Source organism: Mesoplodon mirus, assembly GCF_964341445.2.
Source record: "Mesoplodon mirus genome assembly, chromosome: 3".
Classification (NCBI taxonomy): Eukaryota; Metazoa; Chordata; class Mammalia; order Artiodactyla; family Ziphiidae; genus Mesoplodon; species Mesoplodon mirus.
The window spans coordinates 157,192,316-157,211,686 of record NC_138978.1 but is presented as its reverse complement, the minus strand read 5'-3'; the positions used below and the strand labels follow the sequence as shown (position 1 = coordinate 157,211,686).

Below are 19,371 nucleotides of genomic sequence, written 5' to 3'. Positions count from 1 at the left end.
GGGGATTCTGGCTCACTCAGGTCGCGGGGAGGGAGGGGTATGGAGTGCGGGGCGAGCCTGCGGCAGCAGAGGCCGGCGTGACATTGCACCAGCCTGAGGTGCACTGTGCGTTCTCCCGGGGAAGTTGTCCGTGGATCACAGGACCCTGGCAGTGGTGGGCTGCACAGGGTCTCGGGAGGGGAGGTGGGGATAGTGACCTGTGCTCGCACACAGGCTTCTTGGTGGCGGCAGCAGCGGCCCTAGCGTCTCATGCCCGTCTCTGTGGTCCGCGTTATTAGCCGCGGCTCGTGCCCGTCTCTGGATCTCCTTTAAGCGGCGCTCTTAATCCACTGTCCTCGTGCACCAGATAACAAAGAGGGAAGAAAAAGTCTCTTGCCTCTTCGGCAGCTCCAGACTTTTCCCTGGACTCCCTCCCGGCTAGCCGTGGTGCACTAGCCCCCTTCAGGCCGTGTTCACGCCGCCACCCACAGTCCTCTGCTTTCGATCCGACCGAAGCCCGAGCCTCAGCTCCCAGCCCCCACCCGCCCTGGTGGGTGAGCAGAGAAGCCTCTCTGGCTGGTGAGTGCTGGTCGGCACCGAGCCTCTGTGCGGGAATCTCTCCGCTTTGCCCTCCGCACCCCTGTTGCTGTGCTCTCCTCCACGGCAGCGAAGCTTCCCCCTCCGCCACCCGCAGTCTCCGCCCACGAAGGGGCTTCCTAGTGTGTGGAAACCTTTCCTCCTTCACAGCTCCCTCCCAGAGGTGCAGGTCCCGTCTCTATTCTTTTTTCTCTGTTTTTTCTTTTTCCCTACCCAGGTACCTAGGGTGTTTCTTGCCTTTTGGGAGGTCTGAGGTCTTCTGCCAGTGTTCATTGGGTGTTCTATAGGAGTAGTTCCACGTGTAGCTGTATTTCTGATGTATCTGTTGGGAGGAAGCTGATCTGCGTGTCTTACCCTTCCTCCATCTTCCTCCTCTCCAGTTCACCTCAACTTTCATTTTACATTTTCCACTTATGTTCATATATATATATGTATAAATATATTTATACATATGAAACGTTATAATATTTCTGTTATCATTAAATATTTACAACATTTCTGTCACTTATCTAGATATTACTTTTTGCTTTTCATCTTCAGTTTTTCCCCTCCAAACTCAAACATTTATTGAAGATACACTTTATGACAACAATCCTATAATATAATATTCCATAATATAGTAGAATATAATACATTCTAAGATGTATAATATAATCAAATCTATTATAATACATAACCATATATTCTAATAATATGTAATATAGAATACAATATTTCTTTTTTTTTTTTGTGGTACGTGGGCCTCTCACTGTTGTGGCCTCTCCTGTTGTGGAGCACAGGCTCTGAACGTGCAGACTCAGCGGCCATGGCTCGTGGGCCCAGCTGCTGCACGGCATGTGGGATCTTCCCAGACCTGGGCACGAACCGTGTCCCCTGCGTCGGCAGGCGGACTCTCAACCACTGCGCCACCAGGGAAGCCCCAATATTTCTTTCACTTTGGTCTTTCTTAGACAAATAAAGGACAAGGGTTATATGCTCAGTGTCATTTTGTAAACTGTGAATAATTAATGATTAGCAGTCCACCATTTCTCTCATTTTTCTTCATCATTCATAGTAAGGTAGTAAAATTGGCAGTGGAGAGGAAGGAATGTAAAAGAGCCCCAATAAAGATTGAGAATTGATGCAAGAGGGAAGAGATATGGGAACATATGTATATGTATAACTGATTCACTTTGTTATAAAGCAGAAACTAACACACCGTGGTAAAGCAATTATACTCCAATAAAGATGTTAAAAAAAAAAAGAGGTTGAGAATTGTAGGTGGTGTGTATAGATGAAGGAGGTAACAAAAATGTCACAAATAGTCGACCTAAAAGCCTGGGAAGAAGTCTAATTTATAGAAATGAGGAAGGCATGTGGTGAATAAGTTTAGAAGGGAAGATGGGCTCAAATTTAGAGATGGCAATTAAAAACGGTCATAGAACAGCCATGTGGAGAGGGAACAAACAGTTGGGAATGGGGGTTGAAACAGATTCTGCATTGCAGAACTGAATTTTGGTTCATTCACGAAGACACCAAAATATTCCACCCATTTATTTAACTTAGTAATCACCCAAAGTATGTAAAATGCTGTGCTAGAGACTGTGGAATGTAAAATAAAAAATGTATGTCATGAGGTCCTTACTTTTCAAGAGTGTGAATGATGGGAGTGGATATCTGTAAATAAATATAATAAGGCAGACACATAAGTACAAAAGTGGAAGGTTGGTGGAGGGGAAGATTAATTCTGACTGGGGAATTTGCAAACACTTCTTAAAGGAGATAGGATTTAAGCTCAGCCTGGAAGAATGAGTGGGATTTGAAGAGTTGTGGCCAAGGGCATTTCAGGCAGAGGGGAAAACTTTAGCAAAAGCAGGAAGATGGGAGGGAATAGCGCATGTTTTGGACTACCAGTGTAGCTCCATACCTTGTGATAAGCAAGGAGGTGTAATGGAGCGTGAAGTTCAAAAGAAAGCCGTGCACCAGTTTATGATTTTTGAAAGCCGAACTAGGGAATTATGAAATGCAATCACCAAAGTTTTCTAGCCAAGGGGTAACAGGATCTTTGAGAAATTAACTCTTGGCTTTGTTTAAAACTACCTCAGTTGGAGTTAGGAAGTCCTAAAATATTCAGTTAAGAGAAAAATATGTGCATGAAGTAAAGCATTAGGCAAAGGGGTGAATCAGAGCTAAGGAAAGAAACTTAGAGAATGTCTGTATTTAACATCAAAGGGGAAAATAGCGTTAAAAGTGGGAGACTCTACTTTTTATAGTTGCAAATTTTAGTCTTAGACTACAACTGTCTCTCTGTAGATAGACATGAATATCCTTAAAGTCACGTACAAAATGTGCATTGATTAATTGAAATGTGCATCACCTAGAAAATGTGCATCAATTAATTTCCTAAATTTTTGGACACTGTTTCATGAGAATTATTTTTTCCTAATATTCTTTTGGCCTTATAGATGATCTTTGCATCACACACATCTGTGTGCATATACATCATAAGAGTTTATTTCTGTTTGTAAAAACTGATATAGCCACAAGCACGTAAATAATAATATTTTTTTATTGGTTCATTTAGTAAACATAAACAAGGTGTAAGTGGCATTGTGCGAGACATTAATTATTTGCATGCTTGTTGTTTTCAGAAGCCCCGAAGTTGATCGTAATTCAGAGTGAGCTCTTGGTTGCCCTTGGGGATACAACAGTTATGGAATGTAAAACGTCTGGTGTTCCTCCACCTCAGGTTAAATGGTTCAAAGGTACATTTCTTAAGTATGTTCATGTCTGGTTCACTTAGTATTGTTTTCTCTTTTAGATAAAAATGGTTTGTTAAAAATTTGTTTTGGTATGTGACTTAGGAGCTCCATAAAATGTGCTTATGGTCTCACTAGAGACGATAGTTCAAAATTCTGCACTCTGAATGTCAGCATTTGACATCTGGTGTGGATTACAGGACTGTGAAAATCAAAGCAGGAAAACTTCGCCTGTGCTAATCCAGCTGAACGTTCTCTTTATTAGTTTAGGATTGTTTCCTGTAGAAAATTGTCCAAGAATACTCAGTTAATGTTTAAAATAGCTTCACTTATCTCAGTTCACTTTGCTTAGGCTCTCACAATTAGGAAGTTTTCTAGATTCTCCAGGACGCTTTCTATAAAGAGCTCAAATAAAGACATACCTCAAAAATTACAGTTGAATGACATTTGACTGAAAGACAAACGTAATTTGTGGTCAGCTTCATCATGCATGGTAGCTGTTTATATCAAGTATAGAAATTATCTGCCTCCATTTGTGATATAAAGATTCTACCTCTGTGATTCTGTAATAAAATAACAGTAATGTGCTGCTTGTCCTTGGTGAGAATGCCCTTGGGTCCTGGTCTAGGCTCAAATGCTGACAGTAGATATCTGTATAAAATGTCCTGCTTCTGTTTTTCTCTTAGTTTTTCCAATCTATGAGAAAGAAAAATCCCCACAAACACCCTAAGAGGGAGGTTGCTAGGATTATTGAGATGCTGTTTGCAAAATACTCTTTAATCTTCAGATGAAAAATGCTAAATAGTACAAAGCACTATTGTTATGATTCTGTTTGTTAAATCACAGACATTCCCATAGCAACAGGTTGATGTCATAATTACAAAATTGTGAACTCACCTCGGGTTCAAACTCTTAGGGAACACGAGGTGAAAAGGAAAGGCTTTATGTAGAAAACAAATACTTTTCAATAATACAAATCAAAAATAGGGAAACTAGGAGATAATGTCATTTTCATAGTTTTCCATGTTAAATGATTTAGTCTTCGTGTTTTCTCTGAAAAGAAAGCATTTCTTGATTTGCTTCTTAATTAGGTTTCAGTCAACAAAAACTAATTTTCCTTATTTGAAAAACTTAAATCTTTAACTTACAAATGAAGTAGATAAAAGTTTCAAACTCACATCTTAATTAAATAAATCCAGAAAAATATCAATCAGTAGTTTATGTTAATAATTTTAAAAAATCTTTAAAGTAATGGAATCTGCTGATTTCTCTGCCTGTAAATAGCTGAGTCACAGAGAGAAAGTCTTTTATTCTCCCAAGTAGGTGCTATGCTCCTGAATAGTCTGTATGTCAGCTTTGGTCCCACAAATGGCTTGAGAGATGAATGAGGAGTTAGGGAGCTATGCAGCCACCACATGGAAGATTCTAGAATTGACTGCCTAGTAGTTTCGTTTCTCAACCAGAGACATTGGAGTTCAGTGCGCCTAGTAAATCATATCCCATTTCTCTGTTTGAGTTATGCACCAACAGAGCTAGCATGTGGGCCTTAAGCGCTGACAGATCATGTTGGAGGACCTGCTTCAATTGATGTTCATCTCCAATATGCAGAGCTGCCCTGAACCCCAGTATCACTTCTTCTCCCAGTCCCAGGCAGGCAATTTATTCCATAAGCAGAATCTGGATCATAAAGAGAAAAGCCAGGGGACAAACTCTTCTACATGCAAACTGGCTCCAAAAAGAAAGGGACGAGGAGGCAGCTGGACCTTTCTTTGCCGCCTCTGCTGGGGATGAGACAGCAGCAAGGTTAGGAAGATCCTACCTTATGGAAACCACAGAGGGAAAGAATAGTTCTTTCCCTAACCATAAGAATCAATTTTTCTTCATAGCTTTTTTCTCAGGCAGTTCTTATTGAATAAAATAGGTGGTCATTTGTTTATTTTTTATTTATGGTAAGAACACATGAGCTCTACCCTCTTAACAAATTTTTAAGCATACAGTACACTATTGTTACCTCTAGGCACTGTTGTACAGCAAATCTCTAGAACTTATTCATCTTGTATGATTGAAACTTTATGCCTGTTGAACAGCGGCTCCCCATTGCCCCTGCCCTGCAGCCCTTGGCAACCATCATTCATTAATAAATTGTATTTCATTCAGACCATTTGAGAAAAGGAATTTCGTACATACAAATGCCCCCCCAAATTTTAGATTTTAGAAATGAGCAACATAAAGTGGGTTCAGAGAAGAATCAGGGACACTGTTAAAATGTTGTATAAAGAATATTTCTGGTAAAATAGTAAAGAAATTGAATTTGTTTCTTTAGATCTGTTGTTGCTAAAGTGTAGTTGGCAATCCCTGGAGGTTCCCCACAATTCTTTTCAGGGAATCCATGAGATCAAGATTATTTTCCTGATGATACTAAGATGTTATTTGGCTTTTTCACACTCATCTCAGCTACATGATATGTGATATCCAATAAAGTGAATGCAGAAGCAAAAATGAACACTCAGCTCTCTTCTGTTAAGCTAGACATTCTAGAGATTTGCAAAAATGTGAAACAATGCCACTTTTCTCACTAAGTTTCTCTTGTTCAGGGAAATTTTTTTAAATAAAATACATTTATGTTAAAATGTCATGAGTTATTAGAAAATAAATACATATGTTTAAAATTTTTTAAGTTTCCTTTCTAAAATGCGAAGTACAAATAAATATAATCCACATAAACAAAAATTCATTAAAGTCCCCAATAATTTTTAAGAATATAAAAAGGTCTTGAGACAAACATTTTTGAGAACCACTAAAGAACCTTCAACAATTTAAAGGGTCTTATGTCAGGGATAATGATCTCTCTGTTAGTCTTTGCATCCACAGAGGCCAGAATTGAATTTAAACTAAAGCAGAAAGAATCCTCCTTAATGGTAATGATTGTTCAATCCTAGAATAGATTGTCAGCAAAGTTTATATATTTTACTATGTGTGTAAACATTCTTCTAATCTTATCTAATATTAAAAGTATATACTCCCTCAATCATTTTCATCTCAAAGTTCTGTATTTCTCTATGGCTTCTCAATAATTTGATTACTAATTGTTCAGTAGAAATAAAGAGATGACCAAAATGTGATCAAAATGCAAACTTGATATAACCAGTATTTTCCAATTTATATTTTGTTTCATTACTGCTATTCCTTAAACACTTTTATTTAAAAAAAAAAGCTACTAGCAAAAAGTAGCTTTTTAGTCTTTATTTCATCCTGTTATGTCCTCTGACATATACAGAAGAAATAAAGGAGAAGTAAAATCCAAAAATCTAAATGCATTTTAGTCCAAACATTTTAATGCTTGATGAACAGCTTGGTCACATTGCATCCTCCCCTAGAGGGAGGAAAGTTTATGTCAACATCATCTGCTTTTACTTATGAAAGTTTCCCAGAGGCACATAGACAAGGCTTTAGTTGCTTCTCTCATTCTCGCGTGGTATCCAGTAGCAAGGTTAAAAGGATGATTGGGGTTTTAAATGTTGGAATGCTGAAAAATACTTTATTTTTGGCACTGACAGTTGCTAATGTAATTTTTTTGTTTTTAAATTTATGGCTCCTTTGACCTCTTCTCCTCCCCAAATTATAAAAACAAAAGGAGAATTGTTTGTTGCTCTGAGTCTGTTGGTGGATGCTTTATGTAGTGTCCTAGAGAATTACTAGCTCTGGCGTTTTAGCCTGTTAAAAGCTAAGGGAGTTACTTCCACAGTCCTTAGTCCCAGGGCACATGGCTAAGCTAGTATATGGCATTTTGGAGAGGACCTCTTCAGACTTGACATCTGGGCATGCTGTGAAACCCTAAGGCAATGGCCCTTAAACCTCTTGGAATTTTTTAGGATCCCCACAGAGTGTGACATCACCCTTTACAAAAACAAACAAAAAAGATATGGACACTAAGCTGCCACTTAAACATCAGTACTAGGTAATTTTTTATGGTATTTGTCATCCTGGTGAAATTCATTCTTCGATGAGGGGAAACCTTGGAGGAAGCGAAGCCTAAGGAAAGGCTAACCCAACTTAGAGATTTGTTGAGGCATTGCCTGCCTTCAAATAGAAATGGTTCTCAGGGGATCTGAGGCACTGCAGGGACAGGTAACCCAGAAATAACTCATCTTTCTTGGGTCACTCTACCCTCATACCGAGGTCAAACTCGATATCTGGTTCCATCCTCCACTCATTTATCCCCTGCCTGCTTCTTCCAAAAAAACCTCTAACTCCAACTTAAAGAACTTTGATGCCTAATACAGATTTAGTAGAGGTATCCTGGGAGGTTTATATAACAATACTCCTCTCTGGCCATTGCCAAGAGTTCCTCATCCATTCTTTCTCTTCTCTCAGCAAGCTCTTCCCTACCCTCTCTAGCCAGCTGTGGTTCCTACTTCATGAGCCATCCTTAGAATCGTCTTAGGCAGCTCATACCTTTCACAAGACAAAATCTGACTGAGAACATTCAGCAAACCAGAAACCTGGTCATTAGCCAAACTAAGAACACCCATAGTCTCCGAAGCATTTCCTGGGTAATTGAAATTCATCCTGCCACAAAGATGGTAGAAACCTCATTTCAACCTTCATCTTCCCATTCCCTTCTTACCTAACACAGCCACGGTGACAGCTGCCACTCTCTCCTAGTCCCCCAACATAGCTTCAAAGAGTTTGTTCTCATTTAGGTACATATATGGTAGGAAATATTTGTACATAATTCATTTAGGGCCTAATTTTTGACTATAGATTAGCCTGTGGAATTATACAGACTAATAAATCAGCTCATTACCAAGAAACACGCCATTCTTTCATTGCATAAACATTGTTTAAGTGTCTGCACTGTGCAAGACACTTGTATTTAAAAACTACAATCGTTTTCTTCAGAAGTTTTGCAATCAAATCAATAGCAAACTATGTAAACATGTAACTGTTTAACGTTTTCCGCTTTGTTTTGACTTAGGGGATCTTGAGCTGAGGCCCTCACCATTTCTCATTATTGACCCTCTCTTGGGACTTTTGAAGATTCAAGAAACTCAAGATCTGGATGCTGGTGATTATACGTGTGTTGCTGTCAATGATGCCGGAAGAGCAACTGGCAAGATAACTCTGGATGTTGGCTGTAAGCATCCCGTCTCTGATAGACAAGTTTGTATTGAAATTGACCTGGTATTTTTTGACACTAATAACTTTGAAGCAGTTGGTGGAAATATTTGTCAGAATGGCAAAACTACAGTTAGCATTTCAGATTATTAATATAATAATGGTAGTTAGCATGTACCAAGTTTTTTTCTATTTACCATGCACTGTGCTAAGAACTTGTATATGCATTATATCATTAAACCCTCATAACAATCTTAAGAGGAAGATACTATAATTTTCTCTGTTATATAGGTAAGGAAACGGAAGCTTAAAAAGGCTAAGCAACTTGACCAGGGTCAAGAGCTATGGAGGGACAGAGCCTGGATATTTGAATCTAGGTTGTTTGATTTCAGAGACTGTAGGCTTCACTGGTCTATCATCTGTTGCCAGACATTTTCCTATCAGGAGTCATCCATTTGGACACCAAATTCCTAAGTATTAACATCTGGAGGCCAAAACTTAGACTTTGGCCCTAGACCATAATTTGGAGATGTTGATGACAGCAAAGGTAGCAGATTGTTATCTTACTTTTAAAAAAAAAATTCACTAGCAATGACTCCTCTATGTATAAAACAAAGTACAAACTACAAATAAATGTCAATCACAATGTGAATGATACAGCATGTGCATGACAACTTTAGTCAGACTACTCAAGAAGTTTGGCCCTCCCTCCTTCTTCATCTCTCCATCTCATGTTTCTTCAAAAATAAAATTACACAGTTTGGTAACACATGAAATAAAACAGAGCTTATTTCATGTGAAAAAGAACCTGGCAGCTTAATTTTAACAGATAAGTCAAATGTTTGCATCACTTAAATTTATAAAATATGACATTTCATTAAATTGTATTTTCATTTATGCATGATGATTTTCATGCCAAAGCTGTTTTTTTTAACAAAAGTTAAGGACTATAAAGAAAATGCATTTTTTATTTAGAATAAAGTTAACACAAAACATTTTAGTTCTACTAACTTTGTTCTTTAAATGAAAATCATGACCCTCTAAGCTTCGTATTTTATTTCATATAAACTAAAATTTTTTTCCAGCTGGGATCTTTTATGATCCCCATGCCCCTAGGCTGTCTGGTGAACACTCTGCATTCTTGGTGATTATGCCCTTGGGGTAGAATCAACAAAGCTGAAAATGGCCACAAAGACCACTGTAGAATCTGTCTAGAGCGCAGCAAGATGTGTTTGAACCATGACTAAACTCTGTGGTTATTAAGAGAAGTGCCTTGGAAATACGATTGGAATCTCTGGGTGGAGGGTCTCTGAATCTACCAGCAGAGTGTGAAATACAAGAAATGCTTTTAGAAATATAAGGTACAAATGAAGAGGGTGATTAGATACAGAATTCTTGTTTTCAAGAAATATACGAAGTTTCACTTCTCAACATTTTCTAGTTTTGCTTCTCTCTCTTTCCTGCACAGATATTTTCTATTCACCCAATATTCTTGTAGAGTTGTCTAGCTCTAGAAGGAAGAGTGAAATAGCCCAGCAAAAAGAGAATGACACCCTCAAACCCTCCAAGACTGTAGAAAATCTAAACATCTTACATGTTTCTTTGCTTACTTACTGTCTTCTTGAAAATCTTTTTAGCTTCTGGACTTTCCAGGTTCTCTCTTCAGATTAGTGACAAACTATATAAGGGTTAGGTCTGTCTGTGCTGGAGTGACTTGGAGTAGATAGGAAACCATCCTAACAAAAGTTTTATATTTATCCCTTATTCCTTGAACTGAATTTTGTTTTACCTCCACTCGTATTCAAGGTCTTCACTCTCAACGACCCTTTCTAAAACAATGGCTTCCTTAATTTTTATTCCAATAATTGTCCTGATGGAACTACTTATATAAACTCTATTGTTTGCTTACTGTAACCTTGATCATTGTTAAAAATTGCCAAATAACTTAATATTAACATCAGTACCATTCATGTTTCTGCTATGCCTTAACTATTTCCTTATTCACCATTAGAATTCTGATCATTGTAGCTTACAAAGTTTGACTAGACCTTTTCTGTCCACATAAAACTATTGTTACATATCCTAGCAGATAGAGGATGTAACTGCCAAGCACTGTGCAAGTGATAGTTGTGATTATTGCTATTAGGTATAAAAGCAAACAAACAAAAGAACAAGTTTTCCCTAGAATTTATATAGTGTTTAAGAGGATGAGCTCTAGAAAGGGACTGGGTTTTCTACCTGACTTTTAACAGTACCTACCTGATAGGTTGGTTGTAAAGATGAAATGAGGTATTATCACCTATGTGCATTCAGCATGTCAGCAGTTACTGCTTTTCCTCCAAAGCTGCTTAATGGACGTGTATCAAATAGGTGAATATTAATTTTACAAACTGAATGGTCACTTTGATTCTTTGAGTCTTGAAAAATAATATAGAAATGCATATATGATAGTGGTATAACGTTTAAGATTAAGCATTGTGCTTTTAATATGATAGTCACTGTTTCAACTTGATTTTTTTTAAAAAAGGGCTTGAGACAATTTAAGTACTACTATTAGTGGTTCATAAAATTATTCATTTGAGTTCCAAAGCTACTGGGCATAAAGTAGATTATGATTTAAGAAGAAAAACTTGCTTTTATCCATATCATGTAACTAGTTAGACTTTCAGATTGTTTTTATGGGCCTATTATTTCACATAAACAATACTAGATCAAAAATAATCATAAAAAGGCCATTTAATGTTATTCATGAGTTCTAGCTTCTTGTAGTGAGTCTCCGTTATGGACATTTCAGGTCAATATTCAGGGAGTGTTACCAATGCTTTTCATCCTTTTTTAAAAGGGTGTCATGTGGAAGAGAAGAAGATTGGCTACATCAAACAAAAAGTTGGCCTGGCAGTGACTTTATTTGCAGCATTCCACACCACAGAGGGTGATGTTTTAGACTTAGACTGTGGTTTCATGTTTTGTGGTTTGGTAGAACCAAAACAGTATGTTCAGCCATTTTAGGAAAGAAAGAAAATTTCAGTTTGACTAAGCTAATGCAAGAGTTGCCATAGTGGGGATAGATTTAATTATCACTAAAGGAACTAGAATAATTTTATAGAATAGGTATCAGAGCAAGATGGTCAATCTGTTTGTAACTTTTATATTTTCAAAATAATGTGTGCACACAGCCATATCCACCTGTAAGTGACAACAGAGCTGTACGGTGCTTTAACCCTGTGCAGTCCTCAAAGTGCTTGCACACAAATATTTAGGTGATCACAGAGGATCCAGCCTAATAAATCCAACAGACTGTATGCAGAAGCCAAAGTTGAAACTAACATTAGATACATTAAACTCCAGAACTATGATTTAATAAATTAACTATACAATATTTATGCTCATTGATAGTTTATAGTTGGGTGATCACTACATGCTAAATGATTAATAATGATTCTCTCTTTTAACAATGTGAGATAGGATATGTTATCGCCCTTTTATTCATGGGGAAATTTAAACTGGGGGAGGTAAAATAATTTTCCAATTTTATAGACTAAGAAATAGTGGAGCTGCGATTTGAAACCACCTGGTGGGCTGTAGCTTCCCTAAGCTACTTCTCTAAGCAGCTCCTCTGTACAAGTTCCATATTTTGTACTATAATCACTTCTGCTTCCTTTCCCACTGGTTTTGTTAATCTGTTTACCATCCATCCAATGTTAATTCACTTGGAGTCCGAATTGGTCACACTCAGGAGTAGGAAGTACTTAAAAGGCTTCTTGGCTTGAGGTAGGAGCTGCTTCATTTTGATGTTTGCTTGTCATTGATGCTGTCTTGGCTGCTTACCTAGTGCCTGGTACTCTCATTTGCCTTGTTTTCTGGTACCAGTACATTTATTCCCTGACCTTGTGCTTGTCTCATGCCTGACACTCTTCCCAAAGCTTCTTCACCACTGGTGACTTCTCTCATCTTAATTGAGTTTTGTGAGCACAACTTGAGCTTCACTTACCTTTTTTTTTTTTTTTTTTTTGTGGTACGCGGGCCTCTCACTGCTGTGGCCTCTCCTGTTGCGGAGCACAGGCTCCGGATGCGCAGGCTCAGTGGCCATGGCTCACGGGCCCAGCCGCTCCGTGGCATGTGGGATCTTCCTGGACCGGGGCACGAACCCGTGTCCCCCGCATCGGCAGGCAGACCCTCAACCACTGCGCCACCAGGGAAGCCCTACCCTTTCTTTTTTCTTTTAAATCTTTACTGGAGTATAATTGCTTCACAATACTGTGTTAGTTTCTGTTGTACAACAAAGTGAGTCAGCCATATGCATACATATATCCCCATTTCCCCTCCCTCTTTAGCCTCCCTATCCCACCCTCTAGGTCATTGCAAAGCACCGAGCTGATCTCCCTCCCTGTGCTATGCTGCTGCTTCCCACTAGCTAACTGTTTTACATTCAGTAGTGTATATATCTCGATGCTACTCTCACTTTGCCCCAGCTTCCCCCTCCCACCCCATGTCCTCAAGTCCATTCTCCGTGTTTACATCTTTATTCCAGCCCTGAAACTAGATTCATCAGTACCATTTTTTTTTTAGATTCCATATATATATCTATGTGTTAGCATACGGTATTTTTATTTCTCTTTCTGACTTCACTTTGTATGACAGACTCTAGGTCCAACCACCTCACTACAAATAACTCAATTTTGTTTCTTTTTATGGCTGAGTACTATTCTGTTGTATATATGTGCCACATCTTCTTTATCCATTCATCTGTTGATGGACATTTAGGTTGCTTCCATTCCTGGCTATTGTAAATTGAGCTGCGATGAACATTGTGGTACATGTCTCTTTTTGAATTACGGTTTTCTCAGGGTATATGCCCAATAGTGGTATTGCTGGGTCATATGGTAGTTCTATTTTTAGTTTTTTAAGGAACCTCCATACTGTTTTCCATAGTGGTTGTATCAATTTACATTCCCACCAACAGCGCAGGAGGGTTCCCTTTTCACCACACCCTTTCTAGCATTTATTGTTTCTCAATGTTTTGATAATGGCCATTCTGACCAGCATGAAGTCTGACCTCATTGTAGTTTTCATTTGCGTTTCTCTAATAATTAGTGATGTGAAGCATCTTTTCATGTGCCTCTTGGCCATCTGTATGTCTTCCTTGGTGAAATGTCTACTTAGGTCTTCCACCCATTTTTTAACTGGATGGTTTGTTTTTTTGATATTGAGCTCCATGAGCTGTTTGTAAATTTTGGAGATTAATCATTTGTCTGTTGTTTCATTTGTAAATATTTTCTCCCATTCTAAGTGTTGTCTTTTTGTCTTGTTTATGGTTTCCTCTGCTGTGCAAAAGCTTTTAAGTTTAATTAAGTCCCATTTGTTTATTTTTGTTTTTATTTCCGTTACTCTGGGAGGTGGGTCAAAAAAGATCTTACTGGGTGGTTTATGTCAAAGAGTATTTTTCCTCTGTTTTCCTCTAAGAGTTTTATAGTGTCTGGTCTTACATTTAACTCTGATCCATTTGGAGCTTATTTTTGTGTATGGTGTTAAGAAGTGTTCTAATTTCATTCTTTTACATGTAGCTGTCCAGTTTTCCCAGCACCCCTCACTGAAGAGGCTGTCTTTTCTCCATTGTATGTTCTTGCCTCCTTTGTTATAAATAAGGTGCCCATATGTGCGTGGGTTTATCTCTGGGCTTTCTACCTTGTACCTGATAGATCTGTCTATAAGATATTGATCTATATTTCTGTTTTTGTGCCAGTACCATACTGTCTTGATTACTGTAGCTTTGTGATATAGTTTGAAGTCAGGAAGCCTGATTCCTCCAACTCCATTTTTCTTTCTCAAGATTGCTGTGGCTATTCGGGGTCTTTTGTGTTTCCATACGAATTGTAAAAATTTTTGTTCTAATTCTGTGAAGAATGCCATTGGTAGTTTGATAGGGATTGCACTGAATCTGTAGATTGCTTTGGGTAGTATAGTCATTTTTACAATATTGATTCTTCCAATCCAGGAACATGGTATATCTCTCCATCTGTTGGTATCATCTTTAATTTCTTTCATCAGTGTCTTATACTTTTCTGCATACAGGTCTTTTGTCTCCCTAGGTATGTTTTTCTTTTTGTTACAATGGTAAATGGGAGTGTTTCCTTAATTTCTCTTTCAGATTTTTCATCATTAGTGTATAGGAATGTAAGAGATTTCTGTGCATTAATTTTGTATCCTGCAACTTTACGAAATTCATTGATTAGCTCTAGTAGTTTTCTGGTAGCATCTTTAGGATTCTCTATGTATAGTATCATGTCATCTGCAAACAGTGACAGTTTTACTTCTTCTTTTCCAATTTGTATTCCTTTAATTTCTTTTTCTTCTCTGATTGCTGTGGCTATGGCTTCCACAACTATGTTGAATCTAAAAGTGGCAAGAGTGGACATTCTTGTCTTGTTCCTGATCTTAGTGGAAATGCTTTCAGTTTTTCACCATGGAGTATGATGCTTACTGTGAGTTTGTCATATATGGCCTTTATTATGTTGCAGTGGGTTCCCTCTATGCCCATTTTCTGGAGAGTTTTTATAATAAATGAGTACTGAATTTTGTCAAAAGCTTTTTCTGCATCTATTGAGATGATCATATGGTTTTTATTCCTTAATTTGTTAATGTGGTGTATCACATTGATTGATTTGTGTATATTGAAGAATCCTTGCATCCGTGGGATAAATCCCACTTGATCATGGTGTATGATCCTTTTAATGTGTTGTTGGATTCTGTTTGCTAGTATTTTGTTCAGGATTTTTGTATCTATTTTCGTCAGTGATATTGGCCGACAATTTTCTTTTTTTGTGATATCGTTTTCTGGTTTTGATATCAGGGTGATGGTGGCTTTGCAGAATGAATTTGGGAGTGTTTCTCCCTCTGCAATTTTTTGGAAGAGTTTGAGAAGGATCACTGTTAGCTCTTCTCTAAGTGCTTGATGGAATTTACCTGTGAAGCCATCTGGTACTGGGCCTTTGTTTGTTGGAAGATTTTTAATTATGGTTTGAATTTCATTAGTTGTGACAGGTATGTTTATATTTTCTAATTCTTCATGGTTCAGTCTTGGAAAAATTGTACCTTTCCAAGAATTTGTGCATTTCTTAGTGGTTGTCCATTTTATTGGCATATAGTTGTTTGTAGTAGTTTCTTATAATCTTTTGTATTTCTGTGGTGTGAGTTGTGATTTCTCATTTTTCATTTCTAATTTTATTGATTTGCATCCTCTCCGTTTTTTTCTTGATGAGTCTGGCTAAGAGTTTACCAATTTTGTTTATCTTCTCAAAGAAACCCCTTTTAGTTTTATTGATCTTTGCTATTGTTTTCTTAGTTTCTATTTCATTTATTTCTGTTCTGATCTTTATGGGTTCTTTCCTTCTACTGACTTTGAGTTTTCTTTGTTCTTCTTTCTCTAGTTTTAAGTGTAGGGTTATATTGTTTATTTGAGGTTTTTCTTGTTTCTTGAGGTGAGATTGAATTGCTATCAGCTTCTCTCTTAGAACTGCTTTTGCTGCGTCCCACAGTTTTTGGGTCATCGTGTTTTCATTGTCATTTGTTTCTGTGTATTTTTTAAATTTCTTCTTTGATTTCTTCAGTGATATCTTGGTTATTTAGTAATGTATTGTTTAGCCTCCATGTATTTATGGTTTTTACAGTGTTTTTCCTGTAATTGGTTTCCATCTCATAGCATGGTGGTCAGAAAAGATGCTTGATATGATTTCAATTTTCTTATATTTACCAATGCTTGATTTTTGACCCAAGATATGATCCTGGAGAAGATGTGTTCTGGCTGCACTTGAGAAGAAAGTGTATTCTGCCACTTTTGGGTGGAACGTTCTATAAATATCAATTAAATCTATCTGGTCTATTATGTCATTTAAAGCTTGTGTTTCCTTATTTATTTTCTGTTTGGATGATGTGTCCATTGGTGTAAGTGGGGTGTTAAAGTCCCATACTATTATTGTGTTACTGTCGATTTCTCCTTTCATGGTTATTAGCATTTGCCTTATGTATTGAGGTGCTCCTATGTTGGGTGCATAAACATTTATAATTGTTATATCTTCTTGGATTGATCCTTGATCATTATGTAGTGTCCCTCCTTATCTTTTATAACAGTCTTTATTTTAAAGTCTATTTTGTCTGATATGAGTATTACTACTCCAGCTTTCTTTTGATTTCCATTATCATGGAATATCTTTTTCCATCGCTTCACTTTCAGTCTGTATATGTCCCTAGGTCTGAAGTGGGTCTCTAGCAGACAGCATATATATAGGTCTTTTTTTCTGTATCCATTCCGCCAGTCTGTGTCTTTTGGCTGGAACATTTAATCCATTTACATTCAAGGTTATTATCAATATGTATATTCCTATTACCATTTTCTTAATTGTTTTGGGTTTGTTTTTGTGGGTCTTTTTCTTCTCTTGTGTTTCCCACCTAGAGAAGTTTCTTTAGCATTTGTAGTAAACCTGGTTTGGTGGTGCTGAATTCTCTTAGCTTTCGCTTGTCTGAAAAGCTTTTGATTTCTCCATTGAATCGGAATGAGATCTTTGCTGGGTAGAGTAATCTTGGTTGTAGGTTTTTCCCTTTCATCACTTTCAGTGTATCCTTCCACTGCCTTCTGGCCTGCAGAGTTTCTGCTGAAAAATCAGCTGATAACCTTATGGGGATTCCTTTGTATGTTATTTTTTGTTTTTTCCCTTGCTGTTTTTAATATTTTTTCTTTGAATTTAATTTTTATTAGTTTGATTAATATGTGTCTTGGCGTGTTTCTCCTTGGATTTATCCTGTATGGGACTCTCTGTGCTTCCTGGACTGGGGTGACTATTTCCTTTCCCGTGTTAGGGAAGTTTTCAACTATAAGCTCTTCAAATATTTTCTCACACCCTTGCTTTTTCTCTTCTTCTGGGACCCCTATAATTCGAATGTTGGTGTGTTTAGTGTCGTCCCAGAGGTCTCCAAGGTTGTCTTCAGTTCTTTTAATTCTTTTTTCTTTATTCTACTCCTCGGCAGTTATTTCCACCATTTTGTCTTCCAGCTCACTTATTCGTTCTTCTGCCTCAGTTATTCTGTTATTGATTCCTTCCAGTGTTTTTTTCATTTCAGTTATTGTGCTGTTCATCTCTGTTTCTTTGTTCTTTAGTCCTTCTAGATCTTTGTTAAACATTTCTTGTATTTTCTCAGTCCGTGCCTTCATTCTATCTCTGAGATTCTGGATCATCTTTACTTTCATTACTCTGAATTGTTTTTCAGTTAGATTGCCTATTTCCTCTTCATTTATTTGGTCTTGTAGGTTTTTACCTTGCTCCTTCAGCTGTGACATATTTTTTTGCCATCTCATGTGTTTTTTTGTTTTTGTTTTAAATGGGTGGGTTTGTGTTCCTGTCTTACTGGTTGTTTGGCCTGAGGCTTCCAACACTGGAGTTTTTAGGCTGTTGGATAGAGCTGGGTCTTGTTGCTGAGATGAGAACCTCTGTGAGACCTCACTCAGATGAATATTCCCTAGGGTCTCAGGGAATACCCCTATTCTCTGTTAGTCCAGTGGTTCAGACTCGGAGTTCACACTGCAGGAGCTTCAGCCCAACCCCTGGCTCATGAACCAACATCTCACAAGCCACATGCAGTGGCAACAAGAAGAAAAAAGAAAAAAAGAAATAAAAAAAGAACAATAACAAAGTGAAAAATAAAATTAGGCTAGGAAACTGACAGATATGTTAGAAAGAATATAAAAATAAACATATAGATGAATCAACAACTGGAAGGTACATCAGTACCACAATAGTAAAAAAGAGGAGGAGGGAAAGGGAAAAAAAAAAAAGAAAGAAAAAAAAGGGTGGTAAAGGCCTTGGCTGTGGAGGGCGGCACCTAAGCAAGGGCGAGGTTTGAGCAGTCGGCAGCACCTATGCTTTGGACCCACAGGGCTGGAATAGGCCCTGGGGGCTGTGGGGGGCTGGGGCTTAGGCTCAAGGAACAGAAGTGGCCCAGGTGTGCCCCCCATCCCTGGTCTCAGAGGGTGGGGGACCTCACCTGGGAGCCCAGCAGGCTTCCTGGGCTCAAGTGGGCAGGGCAAATGCCTTCCTCTCCTCTCCTGCTCCTCTGTTCTGGAGGGCCCCTCCTGCCTGCCTCTCCTGATCTCCCCAGCCTCCCTCTTATACCCCCAGGACCAATGTGGCCGGGGGGACGTGGAGGCCTTGGGGGCAGGGGAGTTGCCTGGGAGCTCAGCAGGCTCCCCAGGCCTGAGTGGGCGGGGCAGTCACCCTTAGCTCCTCTCCTGCTCCTCCCGGAGGGCCTCTCCCACCTGCCTCTCCTGATCTCCCCAGCCTCAGGGGTGCCAATCCTGTCTTGCCTCTACTTCTTCTCCCCCCTCAGTCCCCCCACGTCCTACTGGTTCACTTGGGGGTTCCTCCCATCTCCTTGGGTGTCAGGGTCCCTCACCAGCTGCCGGCAGGCACCCTAGTTGTGGGGAGATGCTAACTCAGTGTCTTTCCACATGCCATCTTGACTCTGCCCCCTATCCTTTTTAAATCTAGTTTGTTCTTGGCTTTCTTACATCTGAAAATTCTCATTTTGTCTCCATTTTCACTGATGGCTATGCTCTTTATGTCAGTAAGCTTGGTTTCCTCCCCAATACTTAGTCAATCCCAGGCTTATGCATATCTTTTTGCTCTTCTGGAATTTATTTTCTGTCTTATCTCCATATTCACCTGTTCACATTCTGAGCCTAACATATTCTGGGATTTTTATACCTCTCTGTTTCAGACAAGCAGCTGGCTCTGGAATAAATGACTAGTATCACTCTAGAGAAAAGTAACTAGGCCTTACACACGTAAGATAAGCACACAATCAGCTGCTTTCTAAATTATTTTTTAAATACATTTATTTTACCTATTATTTTTTATTAGTCAAATTCCTATATGTATGTAAGAGAAAT

At 38.4% G+C, this 19,371-nt stretch overlaps 1 protein-coding gene across 4 annotated transcripts in view; it reads left to right on the top strand.

Moving 5' to 3' along the window:
• The window catches only part of HMCN1 (hemicentin 1), a gene marked incomplete at its 5' end in the record, with an annotated part of 518,370 nt that overhangs the window by 234,512 nt on the left and 264,487 nt on the right, over window positions 1–19,371 (top strand). For all 4 annotated transcript variants that reach the window (XR_014293546.1, XM_082615777.1, XM_082615778.1 and 1 more), the window contains 2 exons: window positions 3,207–3,320; window positions 8,293–8,451. Coding sequence is in view for 3 of the 4 variants with exons in the window: in XM_082615777.1 (XP_082471903.1) it covers window positions 3,207–3,320; window positions 8,293–8,451 (273 nt within the window). The remainder of the gene's footprint in view (window positions 1–3,206; window positions 3,321–8,292; window positions 8,452–19,371) is intronic.